A 25851-nucleotide genomic window follows, 5' to 3' on the forward strand; every position below is an offset into this window, starting at 1 on the left:
TACATTTGATCTATCTCACATTTTATAATCCTTGGCACAAGTTTACTTATACAAGAGAATATGAAAACCTTTACAAGGGGCTGTAGCATTAGACCCAGAACATTTGACTTATGCTCTGGTATCTAATCAGTAGCTATACATACCTGTACATCACACATTAGGTGTAGTAGGTATAGTCACTGTACTAGTGACTGTAGGCAATATCCATAAACCTTCTCCCAAATCTTGTCTTGACAGTATTTTCCTAAGAAACACTGAAAGAAATGTTGGAAACATTGAATAAAAGGACAAGTAGCCATGGTGCCATGGCTCACTCTAGCACTTGGGAAACAGAAGCCAGAGAATCAGGAGTTCAAGGCCAGCCTTGGCTTTATAGGGAGTTTCAAACTATCCTGGACTTCATAAGACTCTCAACAAACAAACAATCAAGCCAAAAACAAACAAACCAACAAAGCAAAATAAGCAAACAAACACCAAAAACCAGAATAAGGCAGGCAGTATGGTGTCGTGGCCTCTAGGAAGGGAGAGCCGCTTTTCTGGCCTGTGGTAGGTTGACCATGCTCCAGTGGATGGCCCCACACCCGAGTGTATGGGCAGCACATACTGGAATCAACAGGCTGGGAATAAGAAGAGGACATGAAGTTGGGAGGTGGTAGAGGGTGGATCTGGGGAGAGTTAGGGGAATGAATGCGGGATGAATAAGATAAAAATACATTGTATGTATGTATGAAATTCTCAAAAATTAATGAAAATATTATATATATACATATACAGAGAGACAGAGAGCGAGAGAGACAGAGAGAGATTGAGAGAGAAAGAAGGGCACTATGAGATGGTAATGGCTGCCAGTCACAGGGCTTGTGCAATGGACAGGATGTGGCATCCTTTCTTGTACAACTATATTTTGCTCATGACAGTTCCATTTCATAGCTGCGAAAACGAGACCAAGAGACTTCAGTACATTAAAATTGGTATTTCAACCCATATCTGACAGTGATTCCGTGCTTTTATTTATGTCTACTGCCTATCTGATAAAGAGGAAGGCATTTGCCCTTACCGTTTATACATTTCAGTGTAACCTCTTGAAAACTAGAGTGATGTTGTGTGATCACTTTGTATCCCTCAGGATCTTGCACAGAGCTGGGCTTAAGAATTCTGCCTTCCCCAAGGAGGAATTACAAGCTGCATCACCCAGGTACTGGCAGTAGCCACATATGCTCAGCTGTGCTAGATCTTTTCGAAAAGGCAAGGCATAAAATAATGGTTCTGGTGAATTGAGAAAAAAACGTTAGTTTTATAGGCCAAAGAAAGGGGTGGGGTGGAGCTGAAGAAAGTAGAAACTCACAAAACCCAAATGAGCTATTTATTTTTTAAAATATTTTGTTTATTATTTTTATTTTATGTGTATGAGTGTATTGCCTGCGTGTATGTGAGTACACCCGAGTCATGCAGTGCCGGGGAGGTCAGAAGAGGGTTTTGGATTCCCTTGAAACTGGAGTTGAGGACGGTTAGCTGCCATGTGGGCGCTGGGAATTGAACCCGGGGAAAGTTACTTTTGTTGTAAAGGTTTAAGCAGGAAGAACTTCCTAATGATTAGTAAAACTGGCCTACTTAGGGATTTGGCCTTTATCTCTCTTCTGATTCCTTGGAAGGATAGATAACTTGCTTTTTTTCTTGAGGATGAAGGAGGTCCGCATGAGTAACGCCTTTTTGATTTGGGTTGTTGGTTAAAGCAGGAGTTCAATCTAAACTAAAGATCTCTTACAAGTTTCATTTAACAAATATATGTTTCCACTACAATTCCAGGAACGTGAGCTTATTTTACTTTCTAACTGGGCTGATAACACAAAGAAACCCTTATCCTTACACGTTTTTTTAATCAATTAGAAATGCCACTGCAACCTGGCTCCCATCAGCATGCTAGATAAAAACGAATCTGGCTTTGCCAATGTATGGATTTAGACCACTGTATTGGTTGCTATGCATAGCTACAGGCACCACAACTTACTGAAGTCATTTATTGCATATTTACCAACCTCTACTCAGGGCAGAGCAGCTGTGGGATGGCTTGGGTGTAGGGCTAGGAAACATGGCTGATATTGAGATAAGCCTGATGTTTTTATCCTCCAAGGAAAAGTTCACACCTAGGGAAGAGTTTGTTTATAATCGTCACAACAAAAATAAAGGATTCTAAGAAAACTTTCAAGGGTCATAGAAAACACCCCACAACACAGCTTTCCCATCTTCAAAGCCCAGGGTTGTTAGACTCAGGCGGATCTATCCTGTGCTGCCCGGCAAAACTTGGAAACTGAGGTCACAGCGAAAATTAAGACCCGATGGAGATTTCTGCTTTAACTTTATTTGACTCCTATCTCCTTTTTCAACAGTTTGTTTAGCATAATGCGCACAAACATACACTTTTCAAGACAGGCCCTAGAATTAGCGTTTCTGTAGAAACGTTGGTAATGGCCTTTGGAACAATGTCCACACTTTAAACAGAACCACCACAGTTGGCAAAATCGAAAGTGAAATTTCCTGTCTGTGGTTCCTGGGAGTGCTAGTCACTGCTGAGACCAGGTTTGGCATTTCGGCAAGGGGTTCAGTTTTAAAGGCGCGGGTCCTGGGAGCTTTGGAAGGAACCAGTTGTGGACCCAGCGGCGAGGGTCGAAGGAGGCTGTGCGGACATCACAACCTGGGGCCAGGCCTGCAGCTCCGGAGCTGGTTTCCCGGCGAGCCGCCAGAGCGGTGAGTGCGGGGCAGGGGCGTACTGCCAGCAGCAGCCCGCCGGGCGGGGAGTCGGGCGGCTTCCAGCCTCCGGGCAGCGCGTGGGCTGGGGTCGCAGGGGCTCCGGGGTCCGCACGGTCCCCTGCGCACCTGCCTCTGGGGTGGTCGGGTCTCAGTCCCGGGTCGGCTTGCTGGGCTTCATCTGAGAAATGGAAACTTAAAACTTGCTGGTTCCCCAGCTCTTCCTTGGAGTTTTCTTAGGAAAATGGATTTCTTAAAGCGATTATTCTTCCTTGGCGGCGCAGAGCTCTGTACTCATGACACGCTTTTCACACTTTTCAGAACATGTAAGGCTTCTCTGGAAACAGACATTCAAAGGAGAATATAGTTAAATAAGAATTACAGGCGGCCGCTGGTTTGAGCTGAGAGGCACCCTTGCTGACTTCGGTGTCACCAAAGGAAACTAAGTTTTTCATGTGTCCTGCTTGAGGAGAGGGAAAGCGGCCAGTTTCCTAAGCAGGAGTTTCATTCGTCAGTTCAGCATAAGAATGGCTTTACCTCGGCTTTAATCCACACAAAGAGTAGCTTGTTAACCAGTTCTTTTCCTGGTTTCCTGCCTTGCAATGGAAGTGAGTGATTTTGGAATGAATAATCAGCCCACTTTTTGTCCTGTTTCTGCTTTTATCAGCTCTCTTCTCTGTCTGTAAAACCAACTTCTACACAGCCATTTACTGTAATTTTTTTTTTTTTTTTTTTTTTTTTTTTTTTTTTTGTTAGTTTTTTTTTGTTTTTACTTTTTTTTTTTTTGAGACAGATTTTGCTGTTTACACCTTGTTGGCCTTGAACCATTGATCCTCCTGCCTCTCCTCCTGGGTGCTGGAATGACAGGGGTGTGTCACCATGCTCCATTAGAACACTATTTTATGTAACAAGGTGTCATCTGATGCTATAATTGTAAAATAAATCCAATTAGGATCTTTAAATTGTAATTTTATCCTTTGATATGTTTCTGGTCTATCCAACATGCACACATTCTTTTCTGTCATCCTTTGACCTGCCAGACTTGTATCATAGAAGGTCCCTTTCTGTATGGCCAGGAACCGAGTGGTACGAGGATTACTAGGAAAATAAGATGACAGTGATTGCTTAAAAGCAGTAAATTAAAAAATTGATTGCCATAATAATTACATGGTCACGGTGGCTTATACACATGCATCAATGTGCACACACATGCTTTTCAGTTTTAGGGTTCTGTAGGCTGAAGACTTATAGGTCCCTCTGGGGTAAAGTCAAGGTGCTGGTTCAACTACCTTCCTTTCTGAAAGCTGTTGGGTTAACCCCCTTCTGATTTCTGGAATCTGCCACCTCTTCTTGGCCCAGCATTCCTTCTTCCATCTTGAATGTCAGCAGTGTTGCATCTCATCTCTGATCACACCTCTGGCTTCACACCTCAGTCTGTCTCTTCTGTTGTCTTCACTCCTAAGGACCTTCTGGGCCACACTGGGTTTCCACACACAATGAAGGGTGTTCTCTATATTTTATTTATTTAATTTAAAATTTTGTTTTTTTTGTGCGTGTGTATGTGTGTATGCATGCTTGTGTGTATACCTGTAGAGGTCAGAGGTGGAAGTCTGTATCATCTATCACTCTCTACCTTCTTTGATGTAGTAGGCCATTTACCTGGAGCTCACTGATTGGCTAGACTGACTGGCCAGTGAGCTCCAGGGCACCATCACCATTGGCTTTGTCAGTGGGAGTCAGGGATCTGAAGTCAGGGACCAATCAATGCTTGCACAACAAGCCCTTTCACTGAGCTATTTCCCCAGTCCCAATCTCAGTATTTTAAAGGCAGCTGATTGACAACTTGAATTCAACAGGCAGCTTTAATTTTACTCTGCAGTGTAATCTAACATTTTCATTGATTCTTGGGACTAGAACATAAACATCTTTGAGGGGATCATTATTCAGCCTGCCTTACAATGGCATGAAAAGAAAGAATTACCATACATCCCACACACTGCAAAAAGGGAAGCTACTTGGTAAATTGGAAAGTGTTCTAGGGTTATAGGTAGTAGGCCATTTGCAATGAGAGCTTTTACTATGACCTTTTAACATTGGTTTTTGTAACAATAATGTTTTAAAAGCAATTAAATAATGTCGCAGTTGCTGTCTTTGGAAATGTAATAAGAGGCCTTCGTACGTGCATGATGTCAGTGTGAAAACGAAGAAATAAATGGTGACATTTACTACCTTCTTATCATCATACTTAATTCAAATATCACTATTTGCCCCAATATCAGAATCATAGATTGTATTTAGCTGTGATATTTCTCTTTTTTAAAAATTTTTATTTTATGTCTATGAGTGTTATGCTTGCATGTAGGTAAGTGCACCCATGTTGTGCAATGCCCGTGGAGGACAGAAGAGGCTGTCGGATCCCCTGGAACTGGAGTTATGGACAGTTGTTAGCTGCCACGTGGGTGCTGGGATGCGAACCCGGGTCTTCTGCAAGAACAGTCAGTATTCTTAACCACTGAGCCGTCTCTCCAGCCCCTAGTTGTGATATTTCTTTAGCTTCCTTCAATCTGGATATTTTGCTATCTTTCATGAAAGTGACTTTTTTTTTTTTTTTGGTTGTTTTGAGACAGGGTCTCCCTGTATCCCCCCCCCTCCCCGGCTGTCCTGGAACTCATTGTGTAGACCAGGCTGGCCTTGAACTCACAGAGATCTGCCTGCTCCTGCCTCAGGACTGCTGGGATTGAAGGTGTGTGCCACCATGCCCAGTGAAAGTGACTTTGTTTTTTAAGGAAAGAGGAAAATTATGGCATGGAATGTGTCTAAATTTAAATTTGTCTGGTATTCCTCGTGCTTAGATTCAGTCTGTGTGTCTTTGGCCAGGGCACCATCAAAGTCATGGTGTGTTTTCAGCAGATCCTACATGGTGTTGATTTAGCCCATTATTCATTTTGATTATCTCATTTTGGTGACTTATGCCAGGTCTTCACTGTGAAGTTATTCTTTTTAATATTATTTTATTTATTATTTTTATTTTATGTGTATGAGTATATTGCCTGCATGTATGTAAGTGTACCTGTATTGTGCAATGACCACAGAAGTCAGAAGAGGGCATCGGATCCCCTGGAACTGGAGTTAGGGATTTGTTAGCTGCCATGTGAGGGCTGGGAATCGAGCCTGGGTCCTCTGCAAGAGCAACCAGTGCTCTTAACTACTGAGTCATTTCTCCAGCCCCAGTTATTCTTTTTAAAAATTTATTTTTAATGTAGTTTTTGGTTATAGTATCAAAGAAATAAGTTTTATTGTGACATTTTCATACATATATTATGGATAGTCATTTTTTTAAGATTAAAAAAAATTAAAACTACATATATATGTGTATGTCTGTGTGTGCACACGAGCACAGGTGCCCACGGAAGCCAGAGGCACTGAATCCCCCAGGAGATGGAGTTGAAGGTTGCTGGGAACTGAACTTGGGTTTCTGGAGAAGCAGTACATGCTCTTAACTGCCAAGCCATCTCTTTAGACCATTACACTGTATTTTATTTGACCTCTCACTACCCTGTCCCCCATCCCTTCTTGCTGGTCCCCTTCCTTCCCCTAAATAGTTCCCTTTCTATTTTCAGGACACATATGTTTCTATATATATTCTGTTACTCTTCTGTACCCCACCCTCCTTCCCTTTAGCCCACTTCCTCCTCCACTTTGATGTCACACAAACACACCCACATTTTCTTTTAAATACTTTTGTTTGATTTTAATTTAAAAGATTTTAAAGTTAACCTATGAAATAATGGGTTTTATTATGACTTTCCACATATTATACTTTCTATCTCCCTCTTCCACTGCCCTCCCCCATATCTCCTATGCATTTTCAGTATTCCCTTCCCTCCCACCAGTCTCCCTTTCCTGCTTTCCTGTCACGTGTATTTCACCCCCCCCATGGTCTTTTCCTCTGTTTTCATGGTCCTCTTTTTTTACTTTAATGAACTACTCACACAGGTACACACACACACATACATCTGGATTCTGCACACAAAAGGACGCATGCAGTATTTGTGTTTCTGAGTCTGGCTTAATATACTGATCCCCAGTTCTGTCCATTCTCCTGTAAGTGCCACAATCGTGTTTGTCTTTACAGCACAACAGAATTCCATTGTTTATATATCATATAATTTATCCAATCATCTGCTGATGGGCACCTAGGTCGGATTCACACCTTGGCTACTGTGAATAGTGTAGTGTACCTGTATGTGTAGGTACCTGTCTGTTAACACTGTCTCAGAATCTTTTGGGTATACACCTTGGAGTGATATAGCTGGATCATGTGGTGGTTTTATTTCCAGATTTTTGAAGAATTGCCATACTGATTTCTACATTGACTACTTAAGTTCATAGTCCAACTGACAGGTCCTCTTTCCTCATGTCCTGGTCAGCACTTGTTTTCTTCCTTGATGATAGCCATTTTGACTGGGCTGAGGTGGAATCTTTAATTTGTATTTTCCTGATGGTTAAGGATTTTGAACATTTTTTCAAATATTTATTGGCACTTGTATTTTTTCTTTTGAGAACTGTCTATTCTATTCATTAGCCCATTTATTGATTGGATGATTTGATGTTCTGGTATTTAATTTTTGCAGTTCTTTATATATTCTAGATATTAGTCCCATGTCTGATATATAATTGGCGAAGATATTTTTCTGTTTTTTAAGCTGTCTCTTCAGTCTGGTAATTGTTTTCTTTGCTGTGCAGAAGCTTTGCAATTTCATACAATCCTATTTTTCAATTCTTGGAATTATTTCTTGTGCTGTTGGAGTCCTTTGCAGAGAGTCTTAAGTCTTATCTATGTCTGTATCCTTTCTTTTTGAGACAGTCTCATATAGTCAGGCTTGGCTTTGAACTATTATGTAACTGGGGCTGACCTTGAACTCCTTATCTTTCTGCTTCCAGCACTGTTTTGCCTATGTTTTCAAATCTTACATTAAGGTCTTCAATCTATGTTGAATTGATTTTTGTTTGAGATGAGACATAAGGATCGAATTTCATTATTGTACCTGTGGATATCCAGTTTCCTAAGAACTATTTGTTAATGAAGCCATCTTCTTAGCATTGTATGTTTTGACACTTCTGTCAAATATTAGGTGACTTAGCTTTATGGGGTTATTTTGGGGTCCCTTATTCTAACTCATTGATCTACATGTTTGTTTTGTATTGGTGCTATGTTGTTTGTTGCTATGGCTCTGTAGTATAGTCTGAGGTCAGGTACTGTGATGCCTCCAGTATTATTCTTTCTCATTTGGATTGCTTTGGTTATTTGCCTTTGATGTTCACATGAATTTAGAATAATTTCTTCTAGGACTGTGAAGAATGTCAGTGGACTTTTGATGAGAATTTTCATTGAGTTTGGGGCTTGCTTTTGTTAATATAGTTATTTTCACAATTTAATTCTGTCAATCTATGAGCATGGAAGGCCTTACCATAATCAAGTGTCTTATTCAATTTCTTTATTAAGTGTTTCAAAGTCTTCATTATAAAAGTATTTCATTTCCTTGCTTAGGTTTATTCCTAAGTATTTTGTTTTATTATTATTTAAATATTTTATTATTTTTATTTTATGTATATGAGTGTATTGCCTGCATGTATGTAAGTGCACCTATGTCATGTAATGCCCACAGAGGTCAGCAGAGGGCATTAGATTCCTCTGGAACTGGAGTTATGGATGGTTTTTAGCCACCATGTGGGTGCTAGGAATTGAATCTAGCTCCTCTGCAAGAGCAGTCAGTGCTCTTAACCACTGAGTCACTGTTTTATTTTTTCTTAAAATTAAAAAAAGTTTTAAAATATTTTTAATACATTTATATTTTTAAAATTTGGTGTGTATAAATGTTTTGCATGTTTGTATGTAAGTACACCTGTCCATGTAATGCCTGAGGAGGTCAGAAGAGGGTGTCTCCTGAAAGTGGAGTTACAGACTGTTGTTAGGCATTTTATGGGTGCTGGGAACCAAACCCAGGTTCTCTGCAAGAGCTGCCAATGCTCTTAACCACTCAGCCCTCTCCAGCCCCTATTTTAGATTTTCATTTAATTAATGAATTAATATTATCTTTTTGAGTCAGGGTCTCCCTGTAGCTCCAGCTGACCTGGAACTCGCTATATAGACTGGGATGGCCTTGACTTTATAGAGATCTGCCTGCCTCTGCCTCCTAAGTGCTGGGATTAAAGGTGTGTGCCACCTTACCCTGCTATTTTTTGAGTTTTTTGAAGCTGCTATGAATGGGATTTCCTTCTGATTTCTTTTGTAGCAAGTTTTTAATTTGTATGTAGAAAAGCAGGTGATTTTTGCACTTTGTTTTTGTTTCTTGCTACTTTACTAAAAACATTTATCACATCTAAGAGTTTTCTAGTGGATTTTTTGGGTGCTTTAAATAATCATGTCATGTGCAACTAGGGATGCTTTGACTCCTTTGTTTCCTGTTTGCATTTTTCCTATTATCTTACTGCTCTAGCTAAGACTTTGAGTACTATATTAAATAGGAATAGAGAGTGGGAATCCTTGTTTTGTTCCAGATTTTAGACATATGCTTTTGGTTTTTAATGTAATGTTGGTTGTAGGTTTGCTGTATATAACCTTTGCTAAGATGATATTTTTTCCTTCTAGTCCTAGTTTCTCAGGGATTGTGAAAGGGTGTTGAACTTGGTCAGAGGTTTTATATATTCTATTTAGATGATCATGTGATTTCTGTCTCTAAGTCTATTTATGTACTTTATTACATTGATTGATTTGTACACATTGAACTAATGAATCCAATTTGTCATGTATGATTTTAATGTGTTCTTGAATTTGGTTTGCAAATACTTTTTTGGGAATGTCCTATGTTTGCCAGGGATATTGGTCTATAGATTTTTTTTTTTCTTTCTGTGTGTCCTTATTCAGTTTTAGTATTAGGGCAATGCTGGCTTTGTAGAAGGAGTTTAGTAGTGTTCCTTCCCTTTCTAGTCTGTAGAACAATTGGGGGGAGCACTTTAAAGGGTTGATGAAGTTCAGCAGTGTATCTTTCTGGCCCTGGACTTTTCTTTGTTAGGTGATTCTCTTGCTTTTAATCTAGCCAGCTAGTCTGAATATCTTTATTGGTGAGTTGAGATCATTTACTTTTTTTTTTTTTTTTTTTTTTTTTTTTTTTTTTTGTCTTTTTGAAGCAGGGTCTCCCTGTAGCCCCAGTTGACCTGGAGCTCACTATGTAGACCAGGCTGGCCTTGAACTCACAGAGATCCACCTGCCTCTGCCTTCCAAGTGCTGGGACTACAGGTGTGTGCCACCATGCCCAGCTGAGATAATTTACATTCAAAGTTCTTACTGAGAGATGTTCGTTCACTAATTTCTGTAATTTATTGATTGTTCTTCTGGTTGACTGGATTGTTGTTTATTTTTTACTTTTCTATATATTAATATTAGAGGCCAGCTGAAATTGCCTGTAGATAAAATGTGCTTTGTTTACATTTGGAAGCAGAATAAGGAGAATTAAATATTTAAACAAAAAACTTTGAAACTTTTGAAGTTTGGAAGATCAAAATAATAGTCTTTTAAAGTGAAGTGTATTATTATGTTTGGGATGTGAACTGCAAAGGAATGTTAATATCCTTTATTTTCTCTGTATCATTGAGGTGAAAGCAAAGGTTTTTTATAACTTTTAAAAAATATATGCTTAGAAGTGTGAAAATTATTCAAAATACATACAGATGTTGTTTGGCTTTAAGTTAATTAAGACTTTGATGATAAAAAATATACAGCAAAGAAGACCTGTTTCTTCTATGAAAGAATAAAAATTATTTCTTTCTTATTGAATTTGTTCTTGTATGCTATTTTTTAAGTCTTTTTTTTTTTTTTTTTTTTTTTTAAGAGTTAGAGAATCATGGAAACTGATAAAGACAACAGAATACAAGCTTGTGAAGAGTACCCGCCAGATAAAGGACCGATGAAAGATGAACAAAATAAGGTAAAAAGGGAAATTACTAGATATTATTAAAAATTATTTGTACTATTAGCTTTATTTTATTTCATTTTTTGGTCTTTTTGAGGCAAGGTCTCCCAGTAGCCACAGCTAGCCTGGAACTTGCCATGTAGATGAGGTTGGCCTTGAACTCACAGAGATCCACCTGCCTCTGCCTCCCAAGTGCTGGGATTAAAGTCGTGTGCTATCACGCCTAGCTTCTACTATTAGTTTTAAAGCATGCTTTATGTCTTTGTAGGACATTAACTTGACTTTGTAAGGCTAAATGGGCTTTTAAAAAGATTTTCACTTTGTTGTATTATTCAAGCTTTACAAGAAGAGGTGTGGTTCTGTGCTTTTTTTTTCAAAGCTTGCATGACCTGCTTTCTCTTTTCCTTCTTTCTTGGATTTGCACTTGGAAGTTAAGAGTTAGAGGGCCTGATGAGAACCAGAGGGTGCAGAGATTCAGGTACTCAAACGAGCAAGGCCCTATGTTTGGCTGGTCAAGGTATGGGGTACTGCAGAAATCATGGTTAATTTTTAAATACTGCTTCAAGATAATGTGTCCATAATTATAGTACAATTTGAACTGTAGCAGAACTGATTATTGAGCTAAGATTCAGAAGGTCTTTGCCTGAATTATAGAAATTTCTATGACTTTAGTCTATTCTGTAAGGTAACAGCTTCTTTGTTCATATAATGGACCTAGAAAATCTTGGTAGGGTTAGGAGAACCAGTAAGTGATAGTGTAAAATATTTGACAAATGTACTATTAATGTGAACATATTTATTCTGAGACTTTCCTAAGGCTGCCTTGGTTTAATGTGGGGAGAATTTTGCATCTTTAATGTAGAAAAAGGAGCTAAAATGTTTAACTCTTTTGAACTGTTCGTTATTTTTTTAGGGATTAATTGGTGAAATTATAAGGGAAAATATCCAGCTAACTGAGGAGATAAAAAAACTTGAAGCGGAATTACAGGTGGACACCAGAGATTTCCAAGTACTGTAGTTATTTTATGTATCATATTTTAATGGATATATACCTTTCAGAAAGTGCTTTAGTTATAAAAGATCAACTTTCAAAGCATTACAGTTATTATAGCACCACTATATGTAACAGCCCTAAATGAAAAATAGTTCAAGTGTTCTTCCACAGTAGAGCGATTAATAAATTAGTGTTTAGCTACACAATTAAATTCAACACACAATAAGAATGAACAACTATATGTAACATGAGTGAATCTCACAAACATTTTAATTAAAAAAAAGAAGGATTTCACATGCTTCTATTTTAAAAAAGCATAGCCCATGTACTGTGTTAGTGTAATGGTTATCTTTGCAGTCAGTTAAGACCCCATGGGAAACCAGGAGGACTTCTGTGGTTCTGCTTGTTGTCTGGGTATTAGTTTCATATAATTTCTTCATGCACTATACTTTATTATTTTTATTTTATGTGTATGAGTGTATTGCCTGTATGTATGTAAGTGTGCCCATGTTGTGCATTGCCCATGGAGGTCAGAAGAGGGTGTCAGATTCCCTGGAACTGGAGTTGTGGGTGGTTGTTAGCCTCCATGTGGGTGCTGGGAACTGAACCCAGGTTCTCTGCAAGAACAGCCAGTGCTCTTAACTGCTGAGTTATCTCACTAGCCCTGAATGGACTATACTTTTAATACATGCTTTTGTTCTACTACTTAAGCCACTATCACAAAACTTACAAAACCGTAAGATTAATAAAAGCTACAAACAAACTGTTGCATATTGCAGATGACTTTTGGATCAGATCATTGGTCTTCTTACTGAGTCTACTTATTTTCCTCATCCAAGCAAGGTGCTATAGTAATTTAAAAGAATTTCACAGTTTAGAAAGTTCAGCATATATTAATTCTCACCATTTAAAGTTTCTGTGAAAATTTCCTATATTTGAATTACTCCTTATTTTTTTCTTGACATCTGGGTTGTTACAAGATTAAAACATGGTCACTTTTTATTTCACTAAGAGATAGGATATTGAATATCAGGAAAGGAGGTCCTTGTGAGTGAGTGACCTGGCAGAAGACTGTTAGGATTTGGTTACTTGCCAGGCTCTGGCCAGATCAAAGAGCCTTGGGAAATTAGGCAGCCAAGTGGACACATTTTACAGAGGACTCAAAGTATGATTCAGTTTTGGAGTTCTCTAACTGTAGAAAATACTTGGTTTCAGAGGGTCTGAATAAATACTATGTGTTTCCATATGCTTGGAGAATGCTCTGCCTTTCCTCAGATTTTGCAGGCTGTTTTGAAGTTTGCCTATGGCAATTAAAATCCTACTTAAGTTGCATGTAAAAATATAAAGTATAAAAGCAGATCAAAGGACCCAATGAACATTTGTAACCTCTTTGCCATAACCCATTAAAAAATTTTGTTTATTTATTTATTCTTTTCTTTTCTTTTCTTTTTTGATCTTTTTGAGACAGGGTCTCCCTAGAGCCCCAACTGGTCTGGAACTCACAATGTAGACCAAGCTGGCCTTGAACTTATAGAGATCTGCATGTCTCTGCCTCCTGAGTGCTGGGACTAAAGGCATGCACCACTACACCCAGCTTTATTTATTATTTTCATTTTATGTGTATAAGTGCATTGTGTGCATGTGTGTAAATGTACCCGTGTCCTGTAATGCCTGAGGAGGTCAGAAGAGGGCACTGGATCCTCTGGAACTGGAGTTATGGACAGTTGTTAGCCATCAATATGTGGGTGCTGGGAATTGAACCTGGGCCCTCTGCAAGAGCAACCAGTGCTTTTAACTGCTGAGCCATCTCTCCAGCCTGCCATAACACATTTTATTCCTCATATAAAATAGCAATAAGAAACAGAAACATGAAGTAACCACAGGAAGTGGAAACATTCACATTTCACTCATGTGCATTTATATATAAAGGTACATTTGCTAATCTCAAAGATTTTAAGCAATTAAGCATAACTACCTAATTTTATCCTGCAGGGCACAATTCTCGTTGATAATATTTGCTTCATTATTTTATAAACTTAAATTGTGGAAATGATTTAAAAGTTCATGGGAAAGCCAGGTGTGATGAGGTGCCCATATCTGTAATCCTAGCACTGGACAGGCCAAGGCAACAGAATCTTGAGTTCAAAGACAGCTTGAGGGATGTAGTGAGATCCTGCCTTAAAAAAAAGTTCTTGGGGAGGATGGAATTTAAATTTGACAAATTTTGTATCATGTAATTCAGGAATCTCTTTTTTAAAAATGAAATTATCTGGATTTGCCCTTAAATTAACCATAGTAGTGGAGTGCTCAGTCCTAAATGGGGCATCTGTATCACTCCCTCCATGGGGCATTACTCCTTTTGTGGGCATACCGACAGTTAATTGTTGCTGGGGAGAGAGTGTCATTTTCATTAGTGGTGTAACCACTGATAAGTTGCACACGTCCTAGTACATAACCCCTACCCATACTTGTGCAAACCATTCTAATTAAGCTCAGTGGGTTATACATAAGAGAAGACATAGAAATAGGAGGGCGACTTGTTGGAATAAAGAAGGATTTCAGCAGAGAGGGAAGGGGATAGGATGGGAAATGAGGGTGAAAATGACTAAAATTCATTATTTCAATTCACTAAAATTTGGTATGAAACTGCTAAAGAATAATATAAAAGGGGGGGGGGCTGGAGAGATGGCTCAGAGGTTAAGAAGACTGGTTGTTCTTGCAGAAGACCCGGGTTTGAATCCCAGCACCTCAAGGCAGCTAACAACTATCTGTAACTTCAGTCCCAGGGGATCTGATGGCCTCTTCTGACCTCCAAAGGCATTGCACAACATGGGTGCACTTACCTACATGCAGGCAATACACGCATACACATAAAAATAAAAATAATAAATTAAAAAAATATTTAAAAAAACATAGTATACTATGAATTTAAACATAATTTCCAATGATTCTCTTACGAGATAGTCCATTACTGGCACAGTTATTTAAAAGGTACTTATCTACATGAATGATGGAGGCTTTGGAATTGAACACTGTGGTAATATTGATCAGCTTAAACACTGGGTAGAAAAAGTGAGAGGATTATATTCTTATAATTTTATCTGTGAAATGATACTAAAGGTTCTGCATTTGATTATATTACTGAGTAGCTGCATGGGAAGACAGAGTTAAAGATGTTCAATAAGACCACAGTCAATATTCCATGAAGCTCTATAATCAGTGGAGAAGGAATTATTAGAAGACCAAATCACATTATCATTAGAAGGGGTTAAATTATTTCTTATCGTGATGCTAATCAAAGATTTTTGTTTGAATTAGATTAAAGAAGATATTCCAAAAACAAAGATGAAATTCGTATCAGTGGAGAGTCCGGAGGATGACAGCCAGTTCTTAAACAGCTCCTGTTCATTTCAAGTGAGCTCACAAATTCCTTATGAGCTACAAAGAGGCCAAGCACTTATCACCTTTGAGAAAGAAGAAGGTATGACTGATCTTGGAAATCTGACCTGTTACCTTTGGAGAGTGCTTGGACTTTGAAAGATCTTGAATAGATATTTGGCTGTCACTTTGCAGTTTGTGTATTTGTCATTTCTTCTTGTCCTCGTAGTGGAATTCTGAGGTAGATGTGGTATCCTCATTTTATAGATGAGGAAGTTGACTCTTGGGCATCAAGTATATAAACTGTTGCATACTTATAATTTCATGTGTGCAATGATATTAAAGGATCAATGCTTATCACACATTTGAAAAATAATGATTCTGGGACTAAAATACAGGAGTTGTGATGTCCCATGTCAGTGTCTTTCTATTCCTTATGTCCCTTAAATGATAATAAGAGCAATAAAGTTATAAAGTCACAGAACCTGCTGGATGTGGTGGCGCACACCTTTAATCCTAGCAGAATCAGAGGTGGGCAGATCTCTGTGAGTTCGAGGCCAGCCTGGCTTACATAGTGAGTTCCAGATCATCCAGGGCTACATAGTAAGACTCTGTCTCAAATAAGTAAATAAATAAATAAATAAATAAATAAATAAATAAATAATAAATGAATGAATAAATAAAATAATTTCAAAATAAAGTAGTAGAAGTTTAGTTCTCCAAGTGTTCTCAGAGACATGATCTCATTCCATGTTTGTACAGTTCTGGAAATACAGGAAGGCAGGACAGTTATTATTTATATTTCATTGGTAAGAAAACAGAGTCCGAGGATGTATTATTTAGTTGTCACATAAGGAGTGAATGGACTGAGCCCAAGAGTCAGAGGTTTGGGAAAGGACCTGATATGGGCAAAGCATGGCATATTCAGGACTTGGCTGTCTTCAAGAGGAGGATCTGGCTTTGGGTGTCAGCTTTGCCTCCTCCTTAGAAGCATGACATAGATTGAGTTCTTTATAAACCTCAGTTTTATGTCAGGCTTTGTAATAGTCCATACTTGATGGCTGTTTGGGATATTAAATGAGATGTATTCATAGAATGTGCATGCCTGACACATAATAAACACAATTAGTGCTGGATGCCATTATTACTCCACTTTAGAGATTTTCCATATAGGGAAACAAACTTAGAGAAGGGCTTCCGTTCCTGAAATTTGGAGCCCAAATCCTAATCCTCAGTGCTCATGTATTTCCTACTGGACCAACATTCCAGAGAGCAGGTCACTCACCCTAGGCCTTTATTGTGGAAGTTATGACTTCAGGGCTTAGATTCTGAGACTCTGTGATTTTTAACCCATGTCTCCTGACACCTGATTCACTAGACTAGCCTGAAAATAAATGTCAAAAGGAAGAATATAAGGTCAAGACATGCACAGGTGAGGCCTATGTCACAGTGTGGCTTTGTTCACTCTGGAGCCATGCTTACATTCAGGGGAAAGAGGAGGCCAGGAGCTACGCTGGCAGAGGGAGAAACTGGGACATTACTGGCAGGTGGAAGGGAGGATTCGGGAGCAGGCTTCTGTGTGGCATGCCGGATTAGGTTTTCTTCAGATGCGGCCTTGCCACTGCTCCTCCCTTGACATGATTCTAAAGTCCTCATGCCATGGGACAGCTCCAGGGTGACACAAACAAACAAGAGTTGGGTTTTTAACCTCCAGAGTCACAGAAGTTGAGACACAAGTGGTCCCTCTCTCTCTGTGTGTCGAATTGCCAGATGTTGGGGGGTTTGGGAGGAGTGGGAGGATCATCTGAGTATTACTTCATTGATGTTTTTTGTTATTGTTGTCTGTTGCCATTAGCAAAAAAAAAAAAAAAAAAATAGAATCCAAAGGCCAAGTTCTAGAGTCATATTGTGGTACAGGGAGTCTGAATTCCCACCCGACAACACCCTGTCTTCTAGCCCTCTCTCACTTCCTCCAGCTGTGGTGTCTCCAGTTGTCATAAACACATGTGACAGGGAGAAAACTAGAACGAGCAGCTACAAACATCAACGACTGAAGTGTTATAAAGTTACCACACAGTTTAGAAGAAACACCTACCCACATGTATTTTAAATGAATAGAGGATTGTCATTTGAACTTCTAATGACTTTGGTACAGTTGTATTACTGAGTTTGTACCATTTGTGTAGAGAAATTAAACTTGACAGCTTGGAGATTGGTATAATGGGCTATTTTAAAAAGAATGGCCTCAAGAACATGTTAGCAAAAGTAGAATTCTGCATTAAGTTACGATAAAAGCAAAGTAGTATGGTTTTCTTGGGATGATAGAGATGAAAAAAAATGTTTCTTGGTGCTAGTAACTTATGAGTGTGACAAATGTAGGAGTTAAATGAAATTATTATAAAATGACTCAGGCCCACAGAGTTTCCCCAGCTTTCTCAACAGGGAAGAATTTCTGACTGAACTTTAAGGCACTAGAGGAATTTCCTGGTACCGCTGTCAGCTGTGGAAAGGCTGTGTGTGAGGCTGGACCAAAAGAAACATGATTCTGGAGAGCTGTTAAGTTTTCATCTTAAGAGATAGGGAGAGTCATCTCTTTTTAAATTAAAAAAATTTTTTTTATGTGTATAAGTGTTTTGCCTGAATGTATCGAAGTACACTGTCTGTGCATTACCCATGGAAGTCAGAAGAGGGCATCAGATCCCCTGAAACTGGAGTTAAATACAGTTTTTAGCTGCCATGTGGGTGCTGGGAACTGAACCTGGGTCCTCTGCAAGAGCAGTCAATGCTCTTAACCACTAAGCCATCTCTCTAACCTCAAGAGAGTCATCTCTTAAGATGAATTTAGAACTTTGCAAATTTCTATATTGACATTTTTGCTCATGCATTGTGACATTAATTTTTCATGCTTGTGTGGTAAGATCATTATAACTTGGAAATCCCAAGAGAAATGTTAAAATCAGAGCCTTTAAAACTGAAGAAAATGGGATAGGCAAGATGGCGCAAAAGGTAAAGGTATTTGATGTTAAGCCTGATGACCTGAGTTCAATCCCCAAGAAACACATGGTGGAAGGAGAGAACCTACTCCCACAAATTGGCCTTGGAACCCCCTCCACAAATAAATAAATACACATAATAAAAAATAAAATGAAACGGCAACAGAAAACTGTAGTAATTTGTCCTTGAATGAAAAGTATAAAAATATCTCAGGCTATCAGAAATATATACTTCCAAAACTATTTTCCAGTTGCACAAAATGTGATAATGATGGGGAAGCATCATGTGCAGATGGAGGATGTAATTGTGGAGGTCACTGCAGGGACAGTTCCACTGGATTCAGGAATCAGATTCCAGGTGAGACAGCCGTCAAAGCTTTGGCAATTCTGTTGAGCATGCAAATTTCCTTATCTATACTTCTAAACATGAACTGTTCTCCCAGGTTCACATAGAAATTTCTAAAATGAAGATCAATGTTACGGGAATTCCTGATGAATTGCCTGAGGAGCAGATGAGGGACAAGCTGGAGCTGAGTTTTTGTAAGTCCAGAAATGGAGGCGGAGAGGTGGAGACCGTGGAATACAACAAGCAGTCCCAGAGTGCTGTCATCACATTTGTGGAAGCTGGAGGTATGCACAAGCAGTCCACCGTCCCACTGCTCTCTTCCAGTCCTGAAACGCTCTCCTCCAGTCCTGAAAGCATTTCTGTTTACCTCTTTATTTGAAATGGATTAGCATGATCTTTGTTTTTTAAACACTTTTTAATTACAATTTTTGGTTTGTTTTTAAATATGAGTATTTTGCCTTCATGTATGTAAGTGCAACTGTGTGTGCAATGCCCATGGACTCCAGAAAAGGGCATTGGATCCCTTGGAACTGGAGTTACAGGCAGTTGTTAGCTACCATGTGGATGCTGGGAACCAAACCTGGGTCTTTTGCAAGAACAGCCATTGCTCTTAACTGCTGAGCTATCTCTCCCTCTAAACACTCTTAAAAATTATTTTTAGTACATTTATTTATTTAGTGTACATGTGTATGTGGGGGGCCTTGCTTGTGTGCATGCTATGGCACATGTGTAGAGATCAGAGGACCACTTGTGTCAGTTGATTCTATCCTTCCACTATGTGAATCCTGGGGATTGAACTTAGATCATTGGGGTGACAGCAAGCACCTTAATGCACCATAACCTGCTGAGCCATCTCAATGGCCCAGTTTGGGGGGGTTCTTAACCTTACACAAAGGCAGAATCCAGAAAATGATTTCTGTGAATGCTCATGAGCTTGTTAATATTACAAGTAACAATTGTATACGTTGTAGTTTGTGAAATCATGTGTCAGGCATGACGCTGGGTGTCAGCACATGTTATCATTTCTGATCTTCATTAATACTCTTGAAGTAGGTGATACATTTATATCATTGATGAGGAAAAAGGTCTAGAAAAGATAAATAATTTTTCCAAGATCACACAGTGGGTGTGCAACGGAGCAATTTAAGTGTATATTTAACACATTGTATATATTTAGTATAATTAATATATTTAACATATGAATTATATTTAATGCTATATAATTAAATTTGTGTGTAACAGAATACATAAACTTTCTCTTCTTTCTAACCCATTGTTATTGTCAAAGTTTGTACATTATTGTGAATGTTCTTAATGCTACTAAATTGTACACTTCAAAATGTTTCACATGGTAAAGGGGGAGTGGAGAAAGAAGGGAGGGGAGGAGGGAAAGGCCCTAGGTTATATTTCTCTGCTTCCGTCTTACCTGTACTGGTAATTAGCTATGTGGCCTTCAATATCTTGCTTGATTTCTGGAAGACTCAGATTCCTTTCCTGAAAAGACATGTAATTACAACATCACCTCCTAAATGGTTGTAGTTAAGTCTCTAAGACACTTCTTAGGAAGTGACTGGAAGACAGTCGGGGAGACTGGGAAGAACAGGCATCTGATCGCTTTTTAGTTATGAATGGATCATCATAGGGAGGGTGTGTTTCTCTTGTTAATATGTTTGAATGATTCTTGGTGTAAAATTTTCTTATTTTCATTAGTATAGCTCTAGGGCTTTTCCTGGGTTTACATACATTAGAAATTTGATGCCGTTAAAAAACAGACTGATGGGGCTGGAGAGATGGCTCAGCGGTTAAGAACACTGACTGTTCTTGCAGAAGACCCAGGTTTGAATCCCAGCACCCACATGGCTGCTAACAACTGTCTGTAACTCCAGTTCCAGGGGATCTGACAGCCTCTTCTGTCCTCTGCAGGCATTGCACGACACGGGTGCACTTACTTACATGCAGGCAATGCATGCATACACAGAAAATAAATAAAATATAAAAAAAAACTGATAAGATTTTTTTTTTGCAAGAAAGTATTACGTGTTTTTTAAAGAAATTGTAATGACAACGAAGTATTATGCATTTCCTCAAATTCTCTTTCTTTTACTATGCCATTGGTTATGCTTAGTTGGGAATAGTTCCAGAGCTTTCTCTGGGCACATGGAAGCTTATTAGTATGCATTTTTGACCTGGACCTTAGGATAATGCTTACGGTCTCTTGGGGTGTGTTTTAGTCAGAGAGAGCAGTGGAATGAAGAGGACTTGAGGGCTGCCTTCATATATTGTCTTAGAAATGGACAGTAGCTTGGTGGAATTTTCCATAGTCAAGGGTCTAGATTTTATTTTAATTATTAATTAAATTTTTGGTCTTTTTGAGACAGGGTCGCCCAGTAGCCCCACCTAGCCTGGAACTCACTCTATAGAACAGGCTGGCCTTAAACTCACAGAGATCCATCCGCCTACCTCTGCCTCCCAAGTGCTGGGATTAAAGGCATGTGCCACCACACCCAGCAAGGATCCAGATTTTAATTTTCCAAATTTGTAAGTTTAATTTGTTTGTTTGATGTTAGGTGGTCTATCTCTTATATTTAAAGACATCCAGGAGAAACTCATTTATAAGTAATAATGCAATTTAATACTCCATATTGGAAGATGATTCGAGCTTGGAAACAGGTGCTCCTATCTTCTCTGGGAATTCCCTCCTAGAGGATGTGTCCAGTCAAAGGACAGCTTTGAAGGCTACAGGTGGTAACTTTGGAAGAAAATAGAGCTATCTGAAGGTAGATATTGCAGCCACTTCCTAAGAAGTGCCTTATGGACTTACCATAACCATTTACAAGGTAGGTACTGTAATTGTACCCGTTTTTCAGGAAAGTTATCTGAGTTTTCAAGAAATCTAGAAAGATATTCAAGGCCACATAGATAATAACCAGCACAGGCTGGACTGAAGCAGGTCTATTCCACTTAGGGTCTTTCTCCTCCCCTCCCCTTTCCTCCCCGCCCTCTCCTCTCCTCCCCTCTTCAATCCTTCCCTCCTCTTGTCCTTCTTCCACTTACTTTTAGAAACATTAAAAAAAATAATCTTTATGTGTATGAGTGTTTTGTCTGCATTTAAGTTCACCTCCTGCCCTTAGAGGCCAGAAAAGGATGTTGGATCCCCTGGAACTGGAGTTACAGACAGTTGTTAGCCACCATGTGGGTGCTGGGAACTGAACCTGGGTCCTCTACAAGAGCAGCCAGTATTCTTAACTGATCAGCCATCTCTCTAGCCTCCCCATTTGAAACATTTTAAGTGTACAATTTAGGAACCAGCAAGACAGTATAGCTGGTAAACTGCCTGCTGCCAAGCCTGATGACCCGAGTTCAATCTCTGGAACCCACATGGTAGGAGAAGAGAATGGTCAGATTACAAGTTGTCCTTTGACCACCGCATGCATGCTGTGACATACATATACACATACACAAGCATATGCAATTTTTAAAAAAGTGTACTGTTTAGTGACATTAAATTCACAGTACTGTGCAGCCACTACCTCTGCCATCCTCAAATTTTTCCATCATCTTAAATTGAAGCTCTACCTGTTATACAATAATTCCTTTCAACTTCTTTTTGTCATTGGTAGCCACTCTTCTTTCTGTCTCTATGAATTTTCCTGTTCTGAGTACTTCCTGGAAGAGGAGCCATGCACTATTTGTTCCTTTCTTATTTTTCCATGTACTTTTTTTTCACTTAGTTTATTGTTTTTAAGGGTCACTTGTGTTGTAGTATTTATCAGAACTTATTTCATTGTGCTTGTACGTGTGTGTGTGTGTGTGTGTGTGTGTGTGTGTGTGTGTGTGTGTGTCCCTGTGCCTGTTTGCCTTTTATCACATATCATCTGTTCATTCCTGTCATGATGGGGATTTGGGTCACTTCTACCATTTGGTTGCTGGCTGTTGAATACTGCTGCTGTGAACATGGTGTTTGAGCATCTGTTCACAAAGTCAGTCTGGGCTATCTGGTGAGACCTACCTCATAAACAAGCAAACAAACCACAAAAATACTGTATACATTCTTCACATTACCTTTCCACTCAAAGAGAAAAAAATGCCAAAAGATAAATCATGGCTGGGAGACGTAGCTCAGCTGGTAAATGCTTGCCTGGTATGCATGAAGCCCTGGGCTCTGTCCTCAGCACCACATAAACCAGGGGTGGTAGCACATACCTATAGTGGGGGAGGCAGGAAGATCAGGAATTCAGGGTCATCCTTGGCTCCTTTGTGAGTTTGAGGTCAGTCTAGGCTCCCTGGGATCATATCATAAAAGAAAAAAAAAATCAGATCTTTTTTTTTGTGCACTCGTTGGAGAAAATGGGATGCGTTTCTCTCATTTTCTCACTTTGTCTAGATGATGTTCAGTGCCTCCGACCCCCACTTTGGCTAATATGATTTCAGTTTAATGAACATTGGGACAACCTAGTGATTTACTACATGCATGTGTAGTGTAGAATATACTTTTATACTGTAGGATTCTAATTCAAGTTTTTATTTATAGTTCTTGAGAAGCTGGGCAAGTCCACAGTCTTGTTAGGATGAGTGCAAGCGGTGGTTATTTATTTGTGTAGCTCGAAGGCAGGCCCGCCTGAAGGCATCATTTCCCTGCATGCATTGACTGACTGCAATGGGACGCTCAAGACAAAAGGAACTGTCTCAGCTTAATGATTGTGTAGTCTTTTATTTTTCAAAATTATTACTCTGAAGTCATCAATATGGGCTGTAGAATTTCTAAGAAATTAGTCACTCACCTCAGTATTTACTTTGATAATATCCTGTTGGAAGGAAATTGTGGCTGTGTCTAAAAATGTTTATGATAGTAAAGAAAAACACCTTTTTTGTTTACTTTTAGTTGCTGACAGGATCTTGAAGAAGAATGACTATCCTTTTTATATAAGTCAGAGGTGCTATAGAGTCACTGTTTCTCCATATATAGAAAGACGCTTGGAAAAGTACCAGGTAAAGTTGTCACTTTCCCTTCATTTGATAACTCAGTGCTCCAACCCACCTCACAGAAATGAACAAGTTGTGCCCATTGTTTGAATCTTATCAGAGAGGGCTATCAAAATAGTTTCTTCATTTTTGCTTCATTGGTACAGAATAAGTTTGTCTTTTTTAAAGAATATTTTAATGCAAAGCTGTGTCTTATTTATTATTCTATTTTTAAAACTGAAGTCAAACCTGGTGGTGCAGTCCTGGAATCCCAGCTATTTGGGAGAAAGAGGCAGGAGGATTGCAAGTTCAGTGCCTGCCTGGCCTACAGAGCAAGTTCAAAGATAACCTGGGCAAACTGCCAAAACCCTGTCTCAAAAAGTAAAAAAATAAAGAGGGTGGGAGGGTCTGGGGATGTAGCTTAGTGGTAGAGTACTGTCCCAATATGTGCAAGGCTCTAGATTCTATCCCAGTATGCAAAGAAGACCCCAAAACCCTTGAAATATGCAGATAATAATAATTTAATTTTAAGAAGTTTTAATATTGGTAGTACATTTTGGAGACTATTGACATCTGTCCAATGTTGCTTTTAATCCTTTTTCTTTCTTTTTTTTTTTCAATTTTTACAAAAACTTTATTGAGAATTTTATACATGCATATAAGGTATTTTGATCAAATCCACGCCCACTTGCTCCCCTCCAACATTCCCCCCTCTGAAGAGGTAACCATAAAATATTTTAAGGATTAGATACAAGCTCCCAAATACTTTTGACATTTTTTGCCTTTGGAACAGAGTATGTTGCTAAGAGGCCCAAGGACATTTTGAATTTTAGCCGAGAAACTGGCTACTTTTCCTTGGGTTCTTTTTTACCCTAACTGCCTAACCGATTCCTACTCTCCTACCTACTTTGTCTCCCCTCTTTCCGAAAGCTACAACTCATACTTTTTTGGGGGTACTGGGCCCTTAATCCTGGGTGTCATATAGCCTACCTGAGCCCTTCCTTCTTTTTTTAGACAGGGTTGCCATGTAGCTCAGCCTGGAACTCTATCCTGCTTTCTCAGCTTCCTGAGTGCCGGGATGGCAGGCGTGGGCCACCACAACTGCTTACAACTCATACCTTAGTCTTCATGTTTGACATCCTCCCACATTTACTTGGTCCCTGGTCTTGCCAGTTCTATCTCTAACTAATGCTTAGACTGGTCTTCTGTCCCTTAGCTGCCCCCCTCTCCCTTATCATCATAATGCCACCAGAGTCATCTTTTTCAAACTCAGATATTCCTGTGACATTCCCTTGTTGAAAATGTTCTTGCGGTTCTGTGTGTCTCTTAAGATAAAATCCAAAATTCTAGGTGCAGCTTTTGAATGTCAAGTTTTATAATCATTCAAAGCTTTTAGAAGTTTTTCTATTTATTTTTGCTTCATAGGTATTTTCAGCAACATCCAAAAGAACGGTGCTTCTGACAGGAATAGAAGGCGTTCAGATGGATGAAGACACTGTGGCAGATTTGGTTGGCATTCACTTCCAACGGAAGAAGAACGGAGGTGGAGAAGTAGAGGTGGTCAAGTATTCTCTAGATCAACCTTACATTGCATATTTTGAAGAATAGACCAAAGGAACCATAAGAAAATTACAGCTTTTAGCCCAAATCATTGCAAACATTTGCAAAAATGAATATTCTTTTGCTTAAAAAAATTAAAACTTTAACCGCTGAGCTATTCTTGCAGAAGACCCAGTTTCAAATCCCAGCACCCATATGGCAGCTAACAACTGTCCGTAACTCCTCTTCCAGGGGATCCAACAGCCTCTTCTGTCTTCTACGGGCATTGCACGACACGGGTGCACTTACCTACATGCGGCAATACACACATGCACATAAAATAAAAATAATAAATAAAATATTTAAAAAATTAAAACTTTAGTTCTTCAGTGTCTTCTTATTCTTAGGTTCAAAATACACCCCCAAGACTTAAAATTCCTCTTTGTTTCTAGCTCTGCTGCACTTTTACAAAGGATGAGTGTGCTGTGAGGGCTTTTTGGATTACTTAGGTGGATGGACTCCATGACTAGAAATCAATGCTAAGCCATGTAGATTCCCCTGCCTCTGCTGGCTCGCTCTCATGATTATGTGGGCCAATTCCATTTTGGTTCCTTTTCCATCAACACACAGCTTTGATGCATATTATTTTCCCAAAAAAATACAGTTATGTTTAGCAGTCTGTGATTTCTGAGGATTTAATTAGATTCAAGGGGTTTCATTAACTATCACTTCCCGTTCTGCATACAGCATTTCACTCCTCAACGCTCAGATTCTCAGAGCTGCATGACCTTCTTGAAGCCTCCTTTTTTTTTTTTTTATTAGAAGAAGCATTTCATTACAACAGCATTAACCTATTCAATAACATTTTTCTGAGCTAGGGTACATCTCTTTCAAAATTGGCTGTACATTTTTAGGTTTACA

The 25851-nt window shown here is 39.0% G+C and overlaps 1 protein-coding gene across 3 annotated transcripts; it reads left to right on the forward strand.

The window, feature by feature from the left end:
• Window positions 1-2528: 2528 nt before the first annotated feature.
• Nmi (N-myc and STAT interactor) lies at window positions 2529-25193 on the forward strand. Of its 3 annotated transcripts, none has more exons than XM_017796111.2 (8): window positions 2529-2745; window positions 10638-10733; window positions 11632-11706; window positions 15031-15193; window positions 18335-18441; window positions 18527-18713; window positions 23312-23418; window positions 24817-24999. In XM_017796111.2, the coding sequence occupies exons 2-8, from the start codon at window positions 10650-10652 to the stop codon at window positions 24997-24999; spliced, it is 906 nt and encodes a 301-aa protein (XP_017651600.1). In that variant the 5' UTR covers window positions 2529-2745; window positions 10638-10649. The 3 variants fall into 3 exon arrangements, with proteins under 3 accessions (XP_017651600.1, XP_017651601.1, XP_008823375.1); XM_008825153.3 differs by having other exon boundaries at window positions 2534-2745; window positions 11632-11727; window positions 24817-25193; XM_017796112.2 differs by lacking the exon at window positions 11632-11706 and having other exon boundaries at window positions 2530-2745.
• Window positions 25194-25851: the final 658 nt, after the last annotated feature.

This window comes from Nannospalax galili, unplaced genomic scaffold (assembly GCF_000622305.1).
Source record: "Nannospalax galili isolate Female #2095 unplaced genomic scaffold, S.galili_v1.0 scaffold87, whole genome shotgun sequence".
Taxonomy (NCBI): domain Eukaryota; kingdom Metazoa; phylum Chordata; class Mammalia; order Rodentia; family Spalacidae; genus Nannospalax; species Nannospalax galili.